Genomic DNA, 16,198 nt, shown 5'->3' with positions numbered 1-16,198 from the left:
CCTGTGGTTACAGATAGAAACAAAAACAATAGGACAACTAGGTGTCTCCCGCGGACATACACAGCTAACAGTAGATACTCTAGAAGTTACCACAGGAATTGAACTCCCGGTCTGGAATGGCAATAACGATTCAGTAACGAGAATAAACTGATTCCTTTCATCGTTGTACTTGTCTTGCCAAATTTAAAAAGGCTTGGGTGATCCCTGGCTTGGACGATATTCAGCGCCTTGTAAGTGTCTTCGTCCATTATGACCAAATCTCGGCTTGTCCGGCAAAAATATAAAACCGAATAGAATGGAAAAAATTGCGGATGATGGGAGAATGGAAGGAAAGTGATTTCGACTTACAGGTTGAGGTAATTAAGCGATACGAAGGACGGTTTTCCTGATGGATCCAACGCGATGTTGTTCCAGTGTTTGTCAATGAACAACAAGAGCGAACCCAACGCGTGTATCATCGCGCAACATTTAAAATTGAGTATAGTATTCAAAAAGGTCAGTCTGTCCACGTTATTGACGTTCTTCGGCTCCGAGTCGAGTCGAAGACATCTCACCCTGTGAGAACACCGTTCGTAGTTATGCTCCTTTTTGCAGGTTACTTTCAACACGGCGTTACACACGGTACTTCGCGAATCGAACGAATTCGTTTCCTCGTTCGATGCTTCCGTCGTCAATATCTTTTTTATAGCATTGGTAAAAGCAGCGGGTGCAGCAGCGTTCGTAATCACGTAACGCGGCAAACATTGCCTATACAGAGCATTCGTAACGTCGAAACGTTCAACGTCGTCCATCGTGTCTTCCAAAATGAATAGTTCGGACGTAACGATGTTATAGTAAGCGGCGCCAAGATGACTGTTGTTCCAAATCATCGATAAAATTATCTAAGGAAAGAAAGACGAAAGACGGAAGACAAGACGGTTTGTTTGATACGACATTTTCGAAAAAGGAAGAGAAGGTAAAATAAAAATTTCAGTGAGACGTGCCTCGTCCGTGTCTTCGAAAATGGCTGTGTCAGCCGGAGGGGGGGGATCGGCTGTGTCTTTACCGGTTTTCGATCGCGTTGCTTTCTCCAGCTGGTCGATCGTTGCTTTTTCTTCTTCGTCGCTGCTATCCGATATCAAAGATTCGAATTCGCTACGTCTTTAGATAGAGATTAGAAAAATATGAGAAAGCGTGTAAAGAATAGGAAAATACGATGATATAAATCAATCAGTACATACATGAGTGCGCTCGACGGTGTCGACTTACGGATAGTTTTAGATCCTACGCTGGACAAACAGTTGAGTATATGTCGACGATTCGACGTCGACGAGTCAACGTCGTTGGATCGTTCTGTTTCATCAGAATAATCCATCATAGTAGGAAATATAAACGGATTTGAGCAACAGACAGAACGAGATATGGTTCGATCGGTTGTAGTTGCGATTAGTTTTCTGCGCATGCGCGACGAGTTCGACTAAACTCGATTGTAACCGCCGCCACATTCGAAATCGGAAAGCACGTTGTAAAAACAAGATAATATTTTATTCGATTATATATTACATATATACACCGCGTTATATACATAATAACAATATATATAGAATCGTAGTAAACGTAGAAAATGATATGTTTCGCAACATATTCTCGATATTGTCACGAAAAATGTTGGTTAAAAAACGGGAGATTAGCTCGGAATGGGCGGAGGTGGACGAGGATTGAAGGAAATCGGCTTGTATGTTTTTCGCTTCGAAAACGGTTGCACTCCGGTTAGTATAAAATCGTGGGTAGGATTCCTTGGATGTCTCGTTGATTCTACCAGCAGCGACAAATCTTCCTCGGATGCGGTTGCTGCGGCCACGCTTCGTACTGGACTACCGGACCTGCTCTCAACGTTCGTTCGCTGTTTGTCTTCGTTCCAACTGTCTCGCTCTTGGCGTTTGACGAAAAAATTCGAGCGATTCGACGATTCGTGTCTTCGGTTAAGAGTTTTTCTGGTTTCGGGTTGCGAATCGACTCGTTTGGCCGTTGTTTAACGCGGTACAGTAGAATTCGAAAAAATACATGTATATCGATCGATCGTTCGAACGCTCTTTCTTCGAAACGAGTCGTCGATTCGCTAGACTCTGCTGTCGCGGATTCATGCACGATATTAACTTAGCTCTAATGAAGCGTTGTTAGATGACTAGAGGCGTTAGGATTATTTCTATATCATGCCCAGCTTAAAAATTCCACGAAACGATCAACGATCGTGAATGGAACACGAACGAAACAGCGTCCCGTTAAGAATCGTAAGCATAGGTACCGTATAAGTACCGTATGCTACAGAGTCCATATAAAAGATCGATACCAACGCGATTGGACGCAAACGGCGAAGAAAGCGTTTTTATTTTCTAAGCTTTCGGTTCACCAGCAAATCGAGATTCCGTATGCTCGAACCTACCTAGGTCGATGGGGTTTGCTCTTGATTCTGTTTTGCCTGGAATGCGGCCTCGTGTTCGATTGGGACAGTTCGCTGTCGCTACTCGCGAAAGAGGTTTTAGTTGCCACGGTGCCGTGCGCGAAATCTTTCCTACGAGAGAAACGTAACGTCTCGAATGAAACAGAAGGAGAGGGAAGGAGAGAGAGAGAGAGAGAGAGAGAAAGAGGAAGAAAGGTATATTGTTTCAACAAATCAGGCTTACCTATAATTGTCCGACTTTGGAGTAGAATTGGACGCAATTGGTGGCTTGCCAGGTTGGACGTTAGCGTCGACGAAAACGTGCGAACTTTTCGGAATGTCGCAAACTATCTTTGGATGAACAGTTGTTTGTCTGTGATTGTCTAAATGATTACAGGTATCCGGTGACCAATCGTAATACTTTGGTCGATAGTCTTTTCGCTCGGCACGAAGTTGTTTAGTCGAATCCGAGTCACCGATAGAACGTTTGCCAGGTGCTATCGTGGACGAGTTCCCAGTTGGCAACGAAGTAGGAGAGGATGCGGTGGAGGAAGGAGCGCCGTCCGGATCGGCACGAGACAATTGCGAACCATCCCAGTCGGGGGTCGGCAGGCTACTGCAACAACGAACGATCTCGAGATATCGAGTTGTAGCACGATAGGTATGTATAGTTGCGTATGCAAGGCATGTTGACTCGTCGTTTTCAGCCCAGAGTCGGGTACATACTTACTTGAAATTCTCTTCCATTTCTTTGAAAAGACGCAACTGTTGTCTGATACTCGCTTTTTCTTTCGCGCGTTTTCGTTGAAACTCTTCCTCCACTTTGCGCATCGCTTCGAGTTCGCCCTTTCTTTGCCGTTCTTTCGCTTCGGCTTCCCTCGATAGCTTCTCGGCCAATCGACGTCTTTCTATCTGTCTAACCGTCGACTGAAAAGTGAACCTTCTGCTTCTCGAATTATTCTTCCTTTGCGGTTTCGATTCTCCGATCGCGTCGAAGTTGGAGGTCCGCGATTCTTGGTCGTCGTTCGCAGAAGACAAGAACGTTCTCCTTTGCTTCGGCTGACTGACGTTCTCGCGTGGTTCGGAACAAGTCGAAAGCTCGTTAAGACCTCTGCAATCGTTGCCGCCAATGCGACTTTTCAATCTTTTACATCGTCGTTTCGATACGTTGCCGACCTTGTCCTCGTCTTCGTCCTCGTACTCGTTGTCGTCATCTTCTTCTATTTCCTCCTCCTCTTCGTCCTCTTCCTCGCGCTCGTGCGCCTCCTCGACTCGGTCTTCCTTGTTATCGTCGTTGTCCACGTCGATGTTGCTGTTTCGATCGGCATTCTTGTACGCGTTTAATCGAAATGGCGCGATTTCAGCCTGACATTCACCTTGTTCCTCGCTATTTTGCTCGCGATTGATCGTGCTGGTTTCCGTGTAATCGGTAGAACCGATTTTTCTACTCCTTAAATGCTGCGCTCGATGTTCCGTTTCGTTAGTCTCCGGTAGATACATAACGTGACCGCCAGGCATAAGATACGAAAAAGACGGAGGCTTCAGGATAACTGGAAAATCATTTTCTTTGACTTTAGCATCGCGGTCCATCGCCTGATTGATTCGCGAGTCTCGTTCGTCGTCGACGTCTTCTGTCAAATCATCATCAATGCCATTATCGCCGTCGTTGTTGTCTTCGTCTTCGTCATCGACGTCGTCGTCGTTATCGTCATCGTCGCTATCGCGCGACCGTTGAATGCGTCGAGCGACGCGATCTCGATACGGAAACGGCTGCCAAATCGAGGGCGAAATCCGCGCCGCTTCGATGCGGCCGCGATTGTGCTGCAACGAGGTTGGCGCGCTGGTCGATAACAACCAGTTATCGTCGAGAACGTCGCGAGTACATTTTCTCTGATGTTCGTGAGAGCCTATACCGAAAGCTCCCGAAACCGATCTCTTCAGCTTCTGAAGCGAATTGAACGCAGATGCCTCCCTGGCCTTGGTTTCCGGGGCGTAGAGACACGTCGTCGTCCTGGCTTCGTCTCTGGGTAAGGAAAGGGAGAAGACGTGCGCTCGCGGAGAATGATATTTCAACGGAGTGGATAAAGGCGGCGGCGAATCGACGCCGGCGTCGCTGCTCGACTCCTCTCCCAAATCCTGTTGCGGCGTCCAAGTCGGCCTCGTCACGGTCGTTTTCATCCTGTTGATCGTACTAACGTCGAACGAGTCTTCGTTGCCGGCACCGGCATCCCCGGATATCCCGGAGTCCCCGGACTTGTCGTGCCAACTGCGAGGTCCCAAAGACAGCGGGAAAGGTGGTGGTGGCCTCGAGAGCCGCTCTATTCGCTCCTCGAACAGCACCTAAAAGAGAAACGAACGCCCGACGACATTCGCGGTTTCAACCGGAATCGAACCGGATCGAAACGGGGAAGGTGACGATCGATCAACGAACAAAAACGTTACGGCTACGAACCGGGATTTCTTCGCTGGCGGTGCTCATACTCGGGCCCGGTGTTTCCAATGTCGAAAGCAATCTCCACGCAGCAGATGGCGAAAATCGCGGAATTTCCAACTGCTTCTTCGGCAAGGTGGGACGCAGCTTCAGCGAGATATTTTCCACCACGTTTCTTTCCTGAAAATGTTTCGCCGGTCGGTTCGTGAAACGAACGAGAAGAAAAAGAGCAGATCGAGCGATCGACGACTCACATTATCGTCCATGTCATCAGTCGTATCCGTGACGAAGGAAGGTCGGCCGTCTGCTTGATCGCGATGCAGAAACTTGACCTCGGACTCGAACTTTCCCTCGATATCCTGGTCCTGGTGGGCTCGAGACTCTGCAGCCGAACCCTCGTTCATGCCGAAGTAAAAGGTCTTTGGCGTCGTCGAGGCAAATCTAACAGGCAACGAAGACAGGTGTAAGTTATCGCATACGTTATCGAAAGAGGAAACCATCGACCGTTGGAACCGTAAACGAGTCGCGAAAAGCAACTTACGATTGATTGTGTTCTCGATCCTCCGATCGTTCGTTCGGGGCGGAGTTGCCCGTTTCTCCCACGTACTCGTTGCCTAGCGATCGCGCTTCGGATTTCTCGGCTATTGCGACGTCTGGCCACTTTTGATCGGGCGGTTGTTTCGCCGAAACGATCTTCGATCGACGGTCATCGTCTCGTCTGCTGCCGGGATCCGAATTTTGCTGCTGATGTTGCCACGGTCGCCCTTCGGTCGACTTGAAACTATTGACAACATCAACCGCGTCGTTCGCTGGCCGATCCCTCGATGCCGGACTTTCGTAGGTTCGACGACGTCGATTCGATTTAGCGATCGCATCGCGGTCGACGCCTCCTTCTGTTTCGCGATTGCCCGTTTCGATAACGTTGGCTGAATCCGAGGATCGACCGCGTTGATCCCGCTCCTTACCGTCGTCGCGATTCTCTCGCACATCTTCGATCTCGTTACGTCGACGACTCGATCGTTGATCGGCAAGGCCGACCGTTTCCGTGTCGAAACGGTCGCCCCGACGATCATGCGTGGATTCATCGAACGCAGTTCCGTTGGAATCTAACTTGTCACGGACTCTCTTAGCCACTCGAATCAACTCCGCCTGAAACTCTGGGCTACTGATGCTTCTTTGAAGCGTGTTCTTTCCGTGATCGGACAGCCTGGAACGATGGTGGCGATGTTCGTCGACGTTCGGGCGATCGCGATCGTGCCGGTTAACAGGCACTGCATCCGCAACGACCTCGTCGTTGTCGGAATGCTGCGTCGTCCGAGAAGGACGAGAGGCGCCGTTCCAATGGCTGGGCGTGTCTCGTTGCGTGGGTCGGGATCGTTCGCGATCACAGTTGGACGACGGTGACAGCTGCCAGGTGATTTGGGCTTTCTTCGATTCGGCGCGAGTTTTAAACAGGCGGGATCTTCGTGGAGGCGGTTGAACTTGAGAACGATGGTGATGGTGTTCGAATTGATGAGCATGAGAATGAGGATGGGAATGGAAATGCGCGTGCGGATAGAAACGGGAGTCGACATCTCGCGAGGAGTCTCCGTGGAGAGTAGGAGAGGCGGGAGATGCCGGCGGAGCAGGAGCTTTGTACTTTTTCCTAGGTTTGTATGCGCTTTCGAGTCGTTCTTTGGATTCCTTGCCATAGCGGTAACAGCTGGATGATGGCGGAACTGTCTCTTGCCTGTCGATCGAGTTGCTCGATAAATCGGAGCGGCCCGGGGTCGGAGGATAGACCAGATCCGGAGAACAACGAAGATCAGGCTCGCTGCCAAACTTCTTCAGATTACCGGCACTGGTGTTCGCATCTGGCCGACTCGAATCGGCTCGATAGCGACAGCAGTGCCGATCGATCCTTCTGGAACAGGGTTGGACGAGGTTCGATGCGGAACCGCTTCTCTCCCGAAACGAAGGATCGTTGGTACGCTGCAACAGAAAGACGGTCAAGGCAATGATGCATGATTTTCTAGGTCGCGTTCGTTTTCTACTAATTAACGACGAGTTTCACCTTGGTGAGGTCGCGAGATGACGCGAACGTCGGTGCTCTGCGACCACTGATCGTTCCACCGTTCTGTATGATACTTCCGTTGTCGGTGGCGCGTAACCTCTGATTCGGTGGCTCGGGGAGGACCTTGCGCGCAGCGGTTGGCTGCGACCGATGTCTCGTTAATTCCCGAGGGAAGGACTGAGACCAACCCCGATTTGCTCCATCCGGCACTGTCAGCCCGTTCGAACACACGGACGCAGCCTGCTGATCTCGAGAACTGCTCCCATTGTTGCCCATCTCGACGACCCTGCGGCGTCCTCGCTGCAGCTACGAGAACCGCGACCGATCCTCCATCGTCCGTGCATTCGGCGCTACCTAAAATTCTTTGTAATTTCATCATCCTCGCTTTATTCTGCCTCGTCTGCCTTCCCTGCCTTTCTTGCTTTCCATTCGTATTTCGTTCTACTTGGCACAACGTTGGTCGAGCCAACGAAATGCTTCTCGTTCGTGGAGACGAACTGAGCGAACCGAAGAGAAGACCAACCGTGCTCGATACCAGCGGTAACGGTTTTGCCTAACGGGTTCGAATTAGTGCAGGAGTCTCGATAAATCGACGGCCGGCGGGATATACTGCGTGCGCGTTGCTCGTCTTCTTCGAAAAATCGACTGGCTCGGTCTCAAGTAATCGCGCCACGCTCGAATAGACGCGACGATAAATACGATCACGGCGAGTAAATTTACACGCCTACTGCTTTTCCCCTAAACGAGTATTCGATCTTTCGAGTAACGTTCCCGACGTTGTTGCGTAAAAGCGAGGAGAAAGCTGTGCCGAGAGGCATCTTCGTCGTCGTCATCTTTGCCGTAACGCTTCCTCGACCTTCGGCTGGTCGCTTGTCTATCGCCGGAGCGATTGCCGCCAATAGCCCAATTAGTCCGATAGGTAGTAATCGGAAAATCGGGTAAGAGCGTTCCTGCATCGATGTATGTATGGAAGGTGAAGAAGAAAAAGACAGCAAGAGAGAGAGAGAGAGAGAGAGAGAAAGAGAAATTGAAGTACGCCGTAGATGAAATCGGATCGAGGTCGCGGTCCACGTGTGAAAAAGAGAGTCTTCCAGGACAAGTTCGATCCAGTATATCCGGTGAGAGCGGACAAGCGATAACTGTCAGCCTGTTCTCATCTTGCGCATTCTCTCTTTGCTTTCGAAGTCGAGAACGCGTTTCATGACCGAAATTCGATCGATGAGAACGTAAACGGAAGAATCCGCGGAAGGAATCCGAAAGTTGATAAACCAGTCCGGAGAAGGGGAAGAATGGCGGGAGAATGCCGTCAGTTGCCGCGGTAGGACAAAACACGAATCGATGTCGATGTCGTGTTGCACTGGTGGCCTATTCCTAGCCGAATCAATGCAACGGAACAAGCGCAAGAAGAAAAGGGGAAAAACGACGGGAGGACAAATGGAAAAAAGGAGAGAAGCGGTCGTTTCGACTCTGACACGGCAAAGTCTACCGTACAGCGGGTACAGAGCGGCGATTAGTCGTGGATCGTTGGCTCGCTTCACGGGACGTGAGTCGTTGGCCGAATAGTTGCATGATCCCAGGCTCTAGACCGATGTTGCGCGTCGGACCTTCGCCTCGATTTCTCTCGTAACGGTTCGAATGCCGTATGTATTACGCGGCACCGTAATAGACCGTGTACGATTTCCGTATTTGCTCGTACGTGCCACTTCCTCTTCCGTCGTTTCGCGGCAAAATTTCTTACAACGACCGTTGCTCGTCATCCGTTTTCGTCATTTCGCGCTCGCTTATCGGGCACTGGCGTTAGCGTCGTAAGACGAGATCGATCAGAAAAACGACGAACGACGGAAAGAAATATAGAGGACAAAGAGAAGGGAAAGCAAAAGCGCCGAACACTATCCAGGAACGAAGGCGAGTTCCACGGAAGGAGAGCGAACGAAACGCATAACCGGTTATCGTTTAACTGCCCGATCGTTGTGGGTCTTGCCATTTGCTCTTTCGTTCTACGTTTCTAGTTCGGAGTTGCGTTCCCGCGCAAAAATCGCCTAGACAAAGCATATGCCCGACCGGATCGTTTGACGCATCAAACGCAAATGACAAACGACGACAACGGCAGCAACGAGTACGAGCGCGTAGCTCTTCCTTTTTGGAAACAGCGATTATCTCGCGGTTGTTGGATCTGGGCGCGAGCTAAAACGAAAAGGAGAGGAGGGCTGAGGTTTGGTCCTAGTGGGAAGTTTGCAGGCAGAAGGAGACAAGAAAAGGTAGGAAGAGGACGGGAGTCGGAGAAAGATAGAAGAGAACGGCAGGATATCGAGAACGAGTACGGATGGGTTTTATTCGCGAGGCATCTGGGTCAGTCAGAGTCGCACAAGTGCACTGTGCCGCACCTATTCCGTTCGCCGCACCTGTGCGCATGCGTGTTGGCTAGCAGGAGCGTAAAATCTCGGTGGATCGGAGATTCGATCGAACGAACGAGCCAAACGAAACCAGAAAAGAAAGAACGCCGCAAAAGCGAAAAAAAGAAGCGGCATCGTTCGGAATTATTTTCTCAGCATCGTTTCCCAGGAATTTTGGTATGCGGAAGGAAAGCTACGTAGCAAGGTTCGCAGAGCGATTGAGCGAAAGGCGGAGAAAAGAGAAGGGAGGGAACTACGTGTGTGCGTTATCTATATGACGGTGTTGGTGGTGGCAGCCGTCGAGCAATGTGTACCGGTAAAGAGAGAGCTAAGTATATGTATAGTTACATTCCGGTTAATAAAAGAGAGAAGGAAGAGAGAGAGAAGGGGCAGTATCGATGCGAGAATGAAAGAGAGCACGGAACATTTCGGACACGAAGCAGAGATAAATGCGATCGGTAATGGAGGGAACGATGCGGCCGATTCGATGTTCGGAGTTCGCGGAATATTCGGCGCCCGGGGAGGCCCTTCGATCGCTCACTCTCCCGTACCACCACTTTTTCCGAGCATTTCTTTCTCGTGCAGCGCGAGTCTACTAACAAGTATATAATATATAAGCAATATACGTCTATTTTGTCTTTTTGCCTTTCTTAGCTTCGACTTAACTCGCTGTTTGCCCTTGTGGCCATCACCACAGCGCTGTCATCGCTATTGCCATCGTAATCGTCGTCGTACCTATCGTTATTCTCTCGTCAACTTTCGACTACTGACCTCATTCGAACCACGATTCTCTCTGTTATTGCTGCGCGCGGTACTTTGACTGCTGTCGCATTACCGGGAAACTAGCATCGAAAATCCAGGTCAATCGCGCGCCCGCCCATACGTGCGATTCTTTCGTGAGATGAAGCGTTCGTTGCGAAACTTCCTGCGCGCGTTGCGCGGATCCACGATTCCTCGAAAGCAAATATGTACGCGGAGTCGGTCAAATTTCGCCATACTTTTCTTTCCCCAACAGATGTCGTCCGCGAAGGAGATTCTACATATCGACTTTAACGAAGATAGAGTTACTACGAATGCTACTCATAATCCATAATCCACTGACTGATGAAGAATGGCATATCCAGCCGCGATAATTCAACGAGGATTGTGACGTCCTCGACGCTGAAGGGCAAATGGCAAGAACCAGCGAGAAGTGAAAGCTGTGTTTGCGCAAAGAAGGAACAGCGATGCGTTCAAGATCCGAATGATTTTATTTGATATTCCGACACGGCTCTTTTAAATATATCCTTCGTTGAAAGAGAAGAAAGGAAAGAAGAAAAAGGAACGGCTCCATTAGCGATGAGCCTGCCAACGATGTTGATCGAGGAAAGAAGACGGTGTGAAACTGTGCGTCTAGTCGAACGGAATCGAAAGAAACGAAACGGATGGGAAGCGAAATGAAACGAAGCGAAACGAACCGTAATCATCCGCGCATTGAAGAAACTACGAGTGTTAGAAGAGAAAGGATGGAAGATCCGACAGTCCTCCGTGCGAGAAGTGAACCGCTTTTCTCAAGGAAGCGAGGAGAGTAATACGACCGTCGCTTTACGACTCGAGATTCGTTGTTCGTGAGATACCGTCTCGTTAATTGGAAACTACCGAGCGAAAGCTTCGTTAATGGGCAACAAATGAAAACTACGCTTAACGCGCTACCATAGACGTATACACAAAGTAGCCAAGTATACGCTTGCTTACGATTCGATGCAGCTGCGGCTGCGCGAACAAACTTGACATCATATAGGGCGCGCGCAAACCAAATTTCCTTCTTTGAAACTTTCCTACGCGCCGATCAACCGTTTCAGCGCACGGCTTTCTCGTTCGTAGAACACGCAAGAAAACGCCGTCGATTAACCTTGGATAGCTCTGTATCGCATTATCTTTACGTAGTACCACGTCCGGACCTGAACTGTTGTTGCATGTGACACCCTGATAAAGTGTATCGGTAAGGAAAAATCAAGCGGCGAAACGTCCCCAGCGAAGCGGATCGATATTCTGACTCGACTTGCACGCGTTTTAATCGCGTCTAAGCTGTAACCTAAGCGGAAATTTAAGCCAGAATGGCTAGCGCGAAAAACGACCAACGCGCATTTGCAATCCCTCTCACCTGCGTCGCAGAACAAAAATTTAAGCTTCGTGATTTAATGATTCCTCGTGTTTCGATTTTTTCCAAAAGCTCCGTCGCGCTTATGGATTGAAAAAAAAGAGGAAAACGGATACGAGAAAGAGAAAACGTCGCGTTGCAGGAATCGTTAAAGAGTAAACAAAGCTAGTGGTCTCTCGGTAAAGGCACATCGAGCGGGAAGCATCTAACGGGGCAACGTCACGGCGCGTTAATCTTCTTCCGATTTTGCCTATTCTTCCCGTATTTCTCCCATCTTTCGCGACAACAACCGACCGCGATCGTACGGATTCTTTCCACGATCGGCGATTCGAGAATCGTTCGAGAAATCAGCAAAGACAAATCTCTCGCGAGATTGTTTTCGCTGTTTGTTCGACCGATGCTAATATCTCTACCGCTTTCGTTTCGTGGCAATCAACGAAATTACACGCATTGTATTCGTGAACGGGAACAGGGACACGGTTTTTTCCACGAGTATTGTTCCTCATCTTAGAATCTGTCGTGTACATTTATCTCCTGAATGATGCTCCCACCGTGTTTCTTGGCCATTTCGAATACACGGCCTTTTAAAATTTCTGTTGCGTCGCGTCGCGCGAAAGGTCTTTGCGTTCGAAAGGAGGCCATCGATTCTTAAGCAGTCAGGATGCAAATTCGTACAACGTTCATTTTTTTAACCGATTTCGAAGTAATTTCATGGCTCCTGTTCTTTAAAATCCTGTCATCGTACGAAAAACTGGAAGCAATACACTCCTATTCGTCAATATAAGAATTGAAAATTTATCGATCCTACGATTGCGATAAATACACATTTCTCGACCATTTTCTCAGTGTTATTACATTTACATGTACATATATACTTGCCTTAATTAGAGTTAGCGGTAGCGTGGAATAAACAGCAAACAACACGTAAAAGTCGAATTGTACGATATTATTCACTGTCGCGAGTATTTCCGTGCGATACGACTTCTCTCTTCCTAGAGATCGACTGTTATCGTACGCTGTGGCACACGCGCAATTTCCCCGACGACTAGTTAAATTTCAAATGTCGAATTCGCGAGACTATAATCGTACTTTTGGTATGCGAACGTCTGCCACGAGATTAAGCGTGGCATTAGGCAACGATTAAGGATAAACGAAAATCGGCTGACGAGAAAGCGAATGAGAAAGTAGGTATGGCAGCAGGAAGAACAAGATATAAAGTAAGGATGAGAGAAGGATCAAAATGAGGGAGAGGAGGGAAAATAGTTGCAAAAATGGGAAAAGAGGAAAAAGAGAAAGGAGGAAAGAAGAGAAAAGGAGAAGAAGAAAACAAAGAGCGAAATCGTCGAACTGCACGGTGCGTTTAGATGGTAAGACGACTCAAAAGAGAGTGCGATCCGCGCGGTCCTTATCCTCGAACGCGACGCGAAATCGGAACTGAGCGACGGTGGCGGCGGCGACGGCGGCCCTCGAATCCCCACCCCTGTGAACACTGGTTAAAACCGTTCTCCTACCATCGCTCGTCTTTCATCTATCTACCAACCTGCCTACTATCTCTCCATCCTTTTCACCTAACCATGTGACGCATAGCATTGTCCCTTCCCCTACCTATCTCATCCTTGCCGCATTCCTTTCAACGTATTCCTTCTATATGAATGTGTCATGTGACGTTTCTTCTAAAGTTCCAACAATTAGACGTAGCTGTTCAACATTTCGCCACCTTTTTCCGCTAAATGTTTGAATCGTGATATATCATCCGATTTTCTTCCTTCTGCGATCCTTTATCTCAATACCTCGTATCTTTACGCATGTCAATATTAGCAACTATTTGCTTTAGGGAATACGTACTTGCTATCAACAATAAACACGATCGTTGACAATGCGTTGCTACGTGGAAGTATAATTTAATCTATGATTCTATTACATTAACCGATAAGCTATTCGCTTAGTACTATGTACAAATATTTGAAAGGTAATTAAAATTATTTGTGAGGGGGCCAAGTCCACTGATGCGGAGGAGCATTTTCCATCAATTTTTCCCATGGCTTGCGCTCAAGCATATCCTGTACCAAGTTCAGTTCGTTCTTCGCCTGAATTATTAGTTCCTCGACTTGTCCCTGGTTTATCTTTTCCTCTATAACAGGAATGCTTTCATTCTGCAACGTCAGATATGTACATATTATATCGGTAATTCGATTCGAAATAAAAATATCGTCCAAATATCGTTTTCATCTGATCTAGTATTTAAGAATCCTTAAGTGAGAAATAACCTGTAATATAATATCGTTCCTTTCCTTAACCAAACTTTCGACAGATTTCCTGTAAATATAGTCTTGTGGCAACTGACTCACGAGCCGTAAAATTCTGTCATACAATGTACGAAGTTCCACACGAGGATTTACAGATACAGCGAGTCCAGTTAAGTTTGTTGACTATGAATAAAAAGATATTGTTATTGAACAGAACATGAAAAAAAGGTTTGGAATGTTTATTATAATCATACCGTTACGTTATCGGTATGGTTATGTTTTGAACGAAATGACGGAATCATTTCAAGAATGAAAGAGATATTATACAATTATTTTAGCAAGTTACTAATTATATTATGTTATACACAGAGACGTTACCTTTTTCAATAATCCTGACATGATCGTACATGTACGACCTATTTCTCTGAAATAAAAACCAATTACGCGATCAACTTCCGATTTGACTCAACCTCTAAATTATACAATACGATATATTTTCTGTAGTGGTAACACTGCATCGCTACAACATCGCCATCTCGACAATAAATTGTCAACTATGCTTGGTATGTTCAAATTAAAGAATCATGCAATTTCTAAATATCGTTCATCTCCCATTCATCTTAATCGAATCATTCCCTGTTGATTTTGTTCACTTTTGCGTTAGCCTTCCAACAGAATTCGCTCGTTATTTCGTTAACGTACAAAATTATGAAATTAAAGATCAAATAATGGTTATTCGAATAACAATTCCATCTTTTTTTTACCATGATGTATCCTTATACGTGTAGTATACGAAAGAAAAGAACGGAAAACATATAGAACAAGAATCACTTTAAAGATATATCATTTATTTTATGTTTTCACAAATAAACATGTTTATCTGTTAGATTTAGCAACACGTTCAAGTTCGTCTTTCTTTTTAATCGCGTAAGAATTAGACGAACCTTTGGCAGCATTGATGAGTTCATCCGCCAAACATTCGGCAATTGTCTTAATATTACGGAATGCGGCTTCCCTAGCACCGGTACATAATAACCAAATAGCCTGATTTACTCGTCGTAGCGGAGAAACATCCACCGCTTGTCTTCTAACTGTACCAGCACGACCAATACGCGTGGAATCTTCTCTTGGTCCTGAGTTAATGATAGCCGTCACAAGAACCTTCATACAAACGTAATAAACGTAAAGATAAACGTGTGTAAACGTATTTTCATTCTAATTTTACTTATTCATATATATATGTACATATATAAAATAGAATGACCATAGTTAGTTACAAAAAAAATGACTATAATATATGCATTACCTGTAAAGGATTATCACCCGTTAACAGGTGAATTATTTCAAAGGCATGTTTTACAATTCTTACTGCCATTAACTTTTTGCCATTATTTCTTCCGTGCATCATTAAAGAATTTGTAAGGCGTTCAACTATGGGACATTGAGCTTTCCGAAAACGTTTCGCAGCATAACGTCCAGCAGAATGTGGTAGATATTTTGCATTTTTCTCTTTTACAGCGATATAATCTTGTAATGACATATCGTTCACCTGTACATCATCGCAATTCCAACGACCAAATAATTTAATTTCTGGCAATTCAGCAGAAAGTGCCACTGGCAAAGTTGTAGTGGTAGGTACCACTATATCGTCATATGTTTCCATGTCAGCCATGATTTATCTGTAAAATAAAAGTTATCGTTAAAAACTTCTTATATATGTGTTATTTATATAAATTGTATATTAATAATGCAAAATCATAGATCGCCAATTTTTAGCACTATGTGGATAAATCACAGGGAGAATATATTCATTATTCTGCAAAATGAATATAAAAATTGAAAATTTGAAAAATATTCCATTTAACGGATTCAAATATTGCAAACGCTGTTTATTTTTGTTAAATGTCAATGAATGCGATACATTGATAGAAATGAGGGAAAAAAAGAAAGAAAACAAAAAAAAAGAGAAAGAAATATGTATAAACATTGCTTAGTTGTATAACTAGTAAAGTTTGACAGAAATTGTAACAGCGCGGAGTAGTTGAAACGATATAGACGTTCAACGCAATTTCTTTGAAATTAAATGTTTCCAACGTCCTCTCGTTGTTATCTATGAAGCACCACACTTTGTTGATATAAAAACTTGTATACGAATAACACGAAGACATGTGGCCATGTGGTCGCGTGCACGAATCGAAACATATTTAACTGGTAAATAGTAAAACGTATTATACGTTTTTAATCACCGATTATCGTTTGTACGTTGCCAATATAATGATATCACTTTTTTCAACACAACTGAACAGGTAAAGTTATCGAATCTTCGAATCCCTTACCATGCAAATTTCGTTCACGTCTTCTCTGGAGTGAGCGTGAACAGGAAAAGACCATGACACTAGTGGCGCTTCGACCTGTGACTGCCGGATTTCACATACCCTAGTCAATTTCAACATACAACATAACTATCTTTAATTTCCATATTATATATATTTATGATATAATATGGACTACTGTCA

General features: G+C 46.1%; 3 protein-coding genes and 1 long non-coding RNA gene across 7 annotated transcripts; 1 reads left to right on the top strand and 3 right to left on the bottom strand.

Moving 5' to 3' along the window:
* Positions 1-103: 103 nt before the first annotated feature.
* On the bottom strand, positions 104-12,449 carry LOC105665746. 3 transcript variants are annotated; one of them, XM_012308697.3, is made up of 11 exons: positions 12,316-12,449; positions 6,904-7,257; positions 5,392-6,821; positions 5,105-5,291; positions 4,872-5,030; positions 3,150-4,759; positions 2,664-3,035; positions 2,423-2,551; positions 1,221-1,862; positions 349-1,140; positions 104-264 (listed from the first exon to the last, which is right to left on the bottom strand). In XM_012308697.3, the coding sequence occupies exons 2-9, from the start codon at positions 7,177-7,179 to the stop codon at positions 1,667-1,669; spliced, it is 4,359 nt and encodes a 1,452-aa protein (XP_012164087.2). In that variant the 5' UTR covers positions 7,180-7,257; positions 12,316-12,449; the 3' UTR covers positions 104-264; positions 349-1,140; positions 1,221-1,666. The 3 variants fall into 3 exon arrangements, with proteins under 3 accessions (XP_012164087.2, XP_012164089.2, XP_048262198.1); XM_012308699.3 differs by having other exon boundaries at positions 2,664-3,032; XM_048406241.1 differs by lacking the exon at positions 12,316-12,449 and adding an exon at positions 10,068-10,318.
* LOC125385196 lies at positions 2,964-13,790 on the top strand. Its single transcript, XR_007224221.1, has 2 exons — positions 2,964-3,080; positions 10,312-13,790. It is a non-coding gene; the product is annotated as an uncharacterized LOC125385196 (long non-coding RNA).
* LOC105665747 (NADH dehydrogenase [ubiquinone] 1 alpha subcomplex subunit 5) lies at positions 13,322-14,171 on the bottom strand. The gene is made up of 3 exons (XM_012308700.3): positions 14,061-14,171; positions 13,704-13,865; positions 13,322-13,589 (listed from the first exon to the last, which is right to left on the bottom strand). The coding sequence occupies exons 1-3, from the start codon at positions 14,079-14,081 to the stop codon at positions 13,416-13,418; spliced, it is 357 nt and encodes a 118-aa protein (XP_012164090.1). The 5' UTR covers positions 14,082-14,171; the 3' UTR covers positions 13,322-13,415.
* A 338-nt stretch (positions 14,172-14,509) lies between these two features.
* On the bottom strand, positions 14,510-16,136 carry LOC100631066 (ribosomal protein S5a). Of its 2 annotated transcripts, none has more exons than XM_012308701.3 (3): positions 16,019-16,136; positions 14,989-15,361; positions 14,510-14,843 (listed from the first exon to the last, which is right to left on the bottom strand). In XM_012308701.3, exons 2-3 carry the CDS (start codon positions 15,352-15,354, stop codon positions 14,559-14,561), a joined length of 651 nt encoding a protein of 216 aa, XP_012164091.1. In that variant the 5' UTR covers positions 15,355-15,361; positions 16,019-16,136; the 3' UTR covers positions 14,510-14,558. The 2 variants fall into 2 exon arrangements, with proteins under 2 accessions (XP_012164091.1, XP_012164092.1); XM_012308702.3 differs by having other exon boundaries at positions 15,929-16,062.
* Between the last annotated feature and the right edge of the window lie 62 nt (positions 16,137-16,198).

The sequence above is a fragment of the Bombus terrestris genome, chromosome 5 (genome assembly GCF_910591885.1).
Source record: "Bombus terrestris chromosome 5, iyBomTerr1.2, whole genome shotgun sequence".
NCBI classification, from domain to species: Eukaryota; Metazoa; Arthropoda; class Insecta; order Hymenoptera; family Apidae; genus Bombus; species Bombus terrestris.
This window is presented reverse-complemented; position numbering and strand designations above follow the sequence as displayed.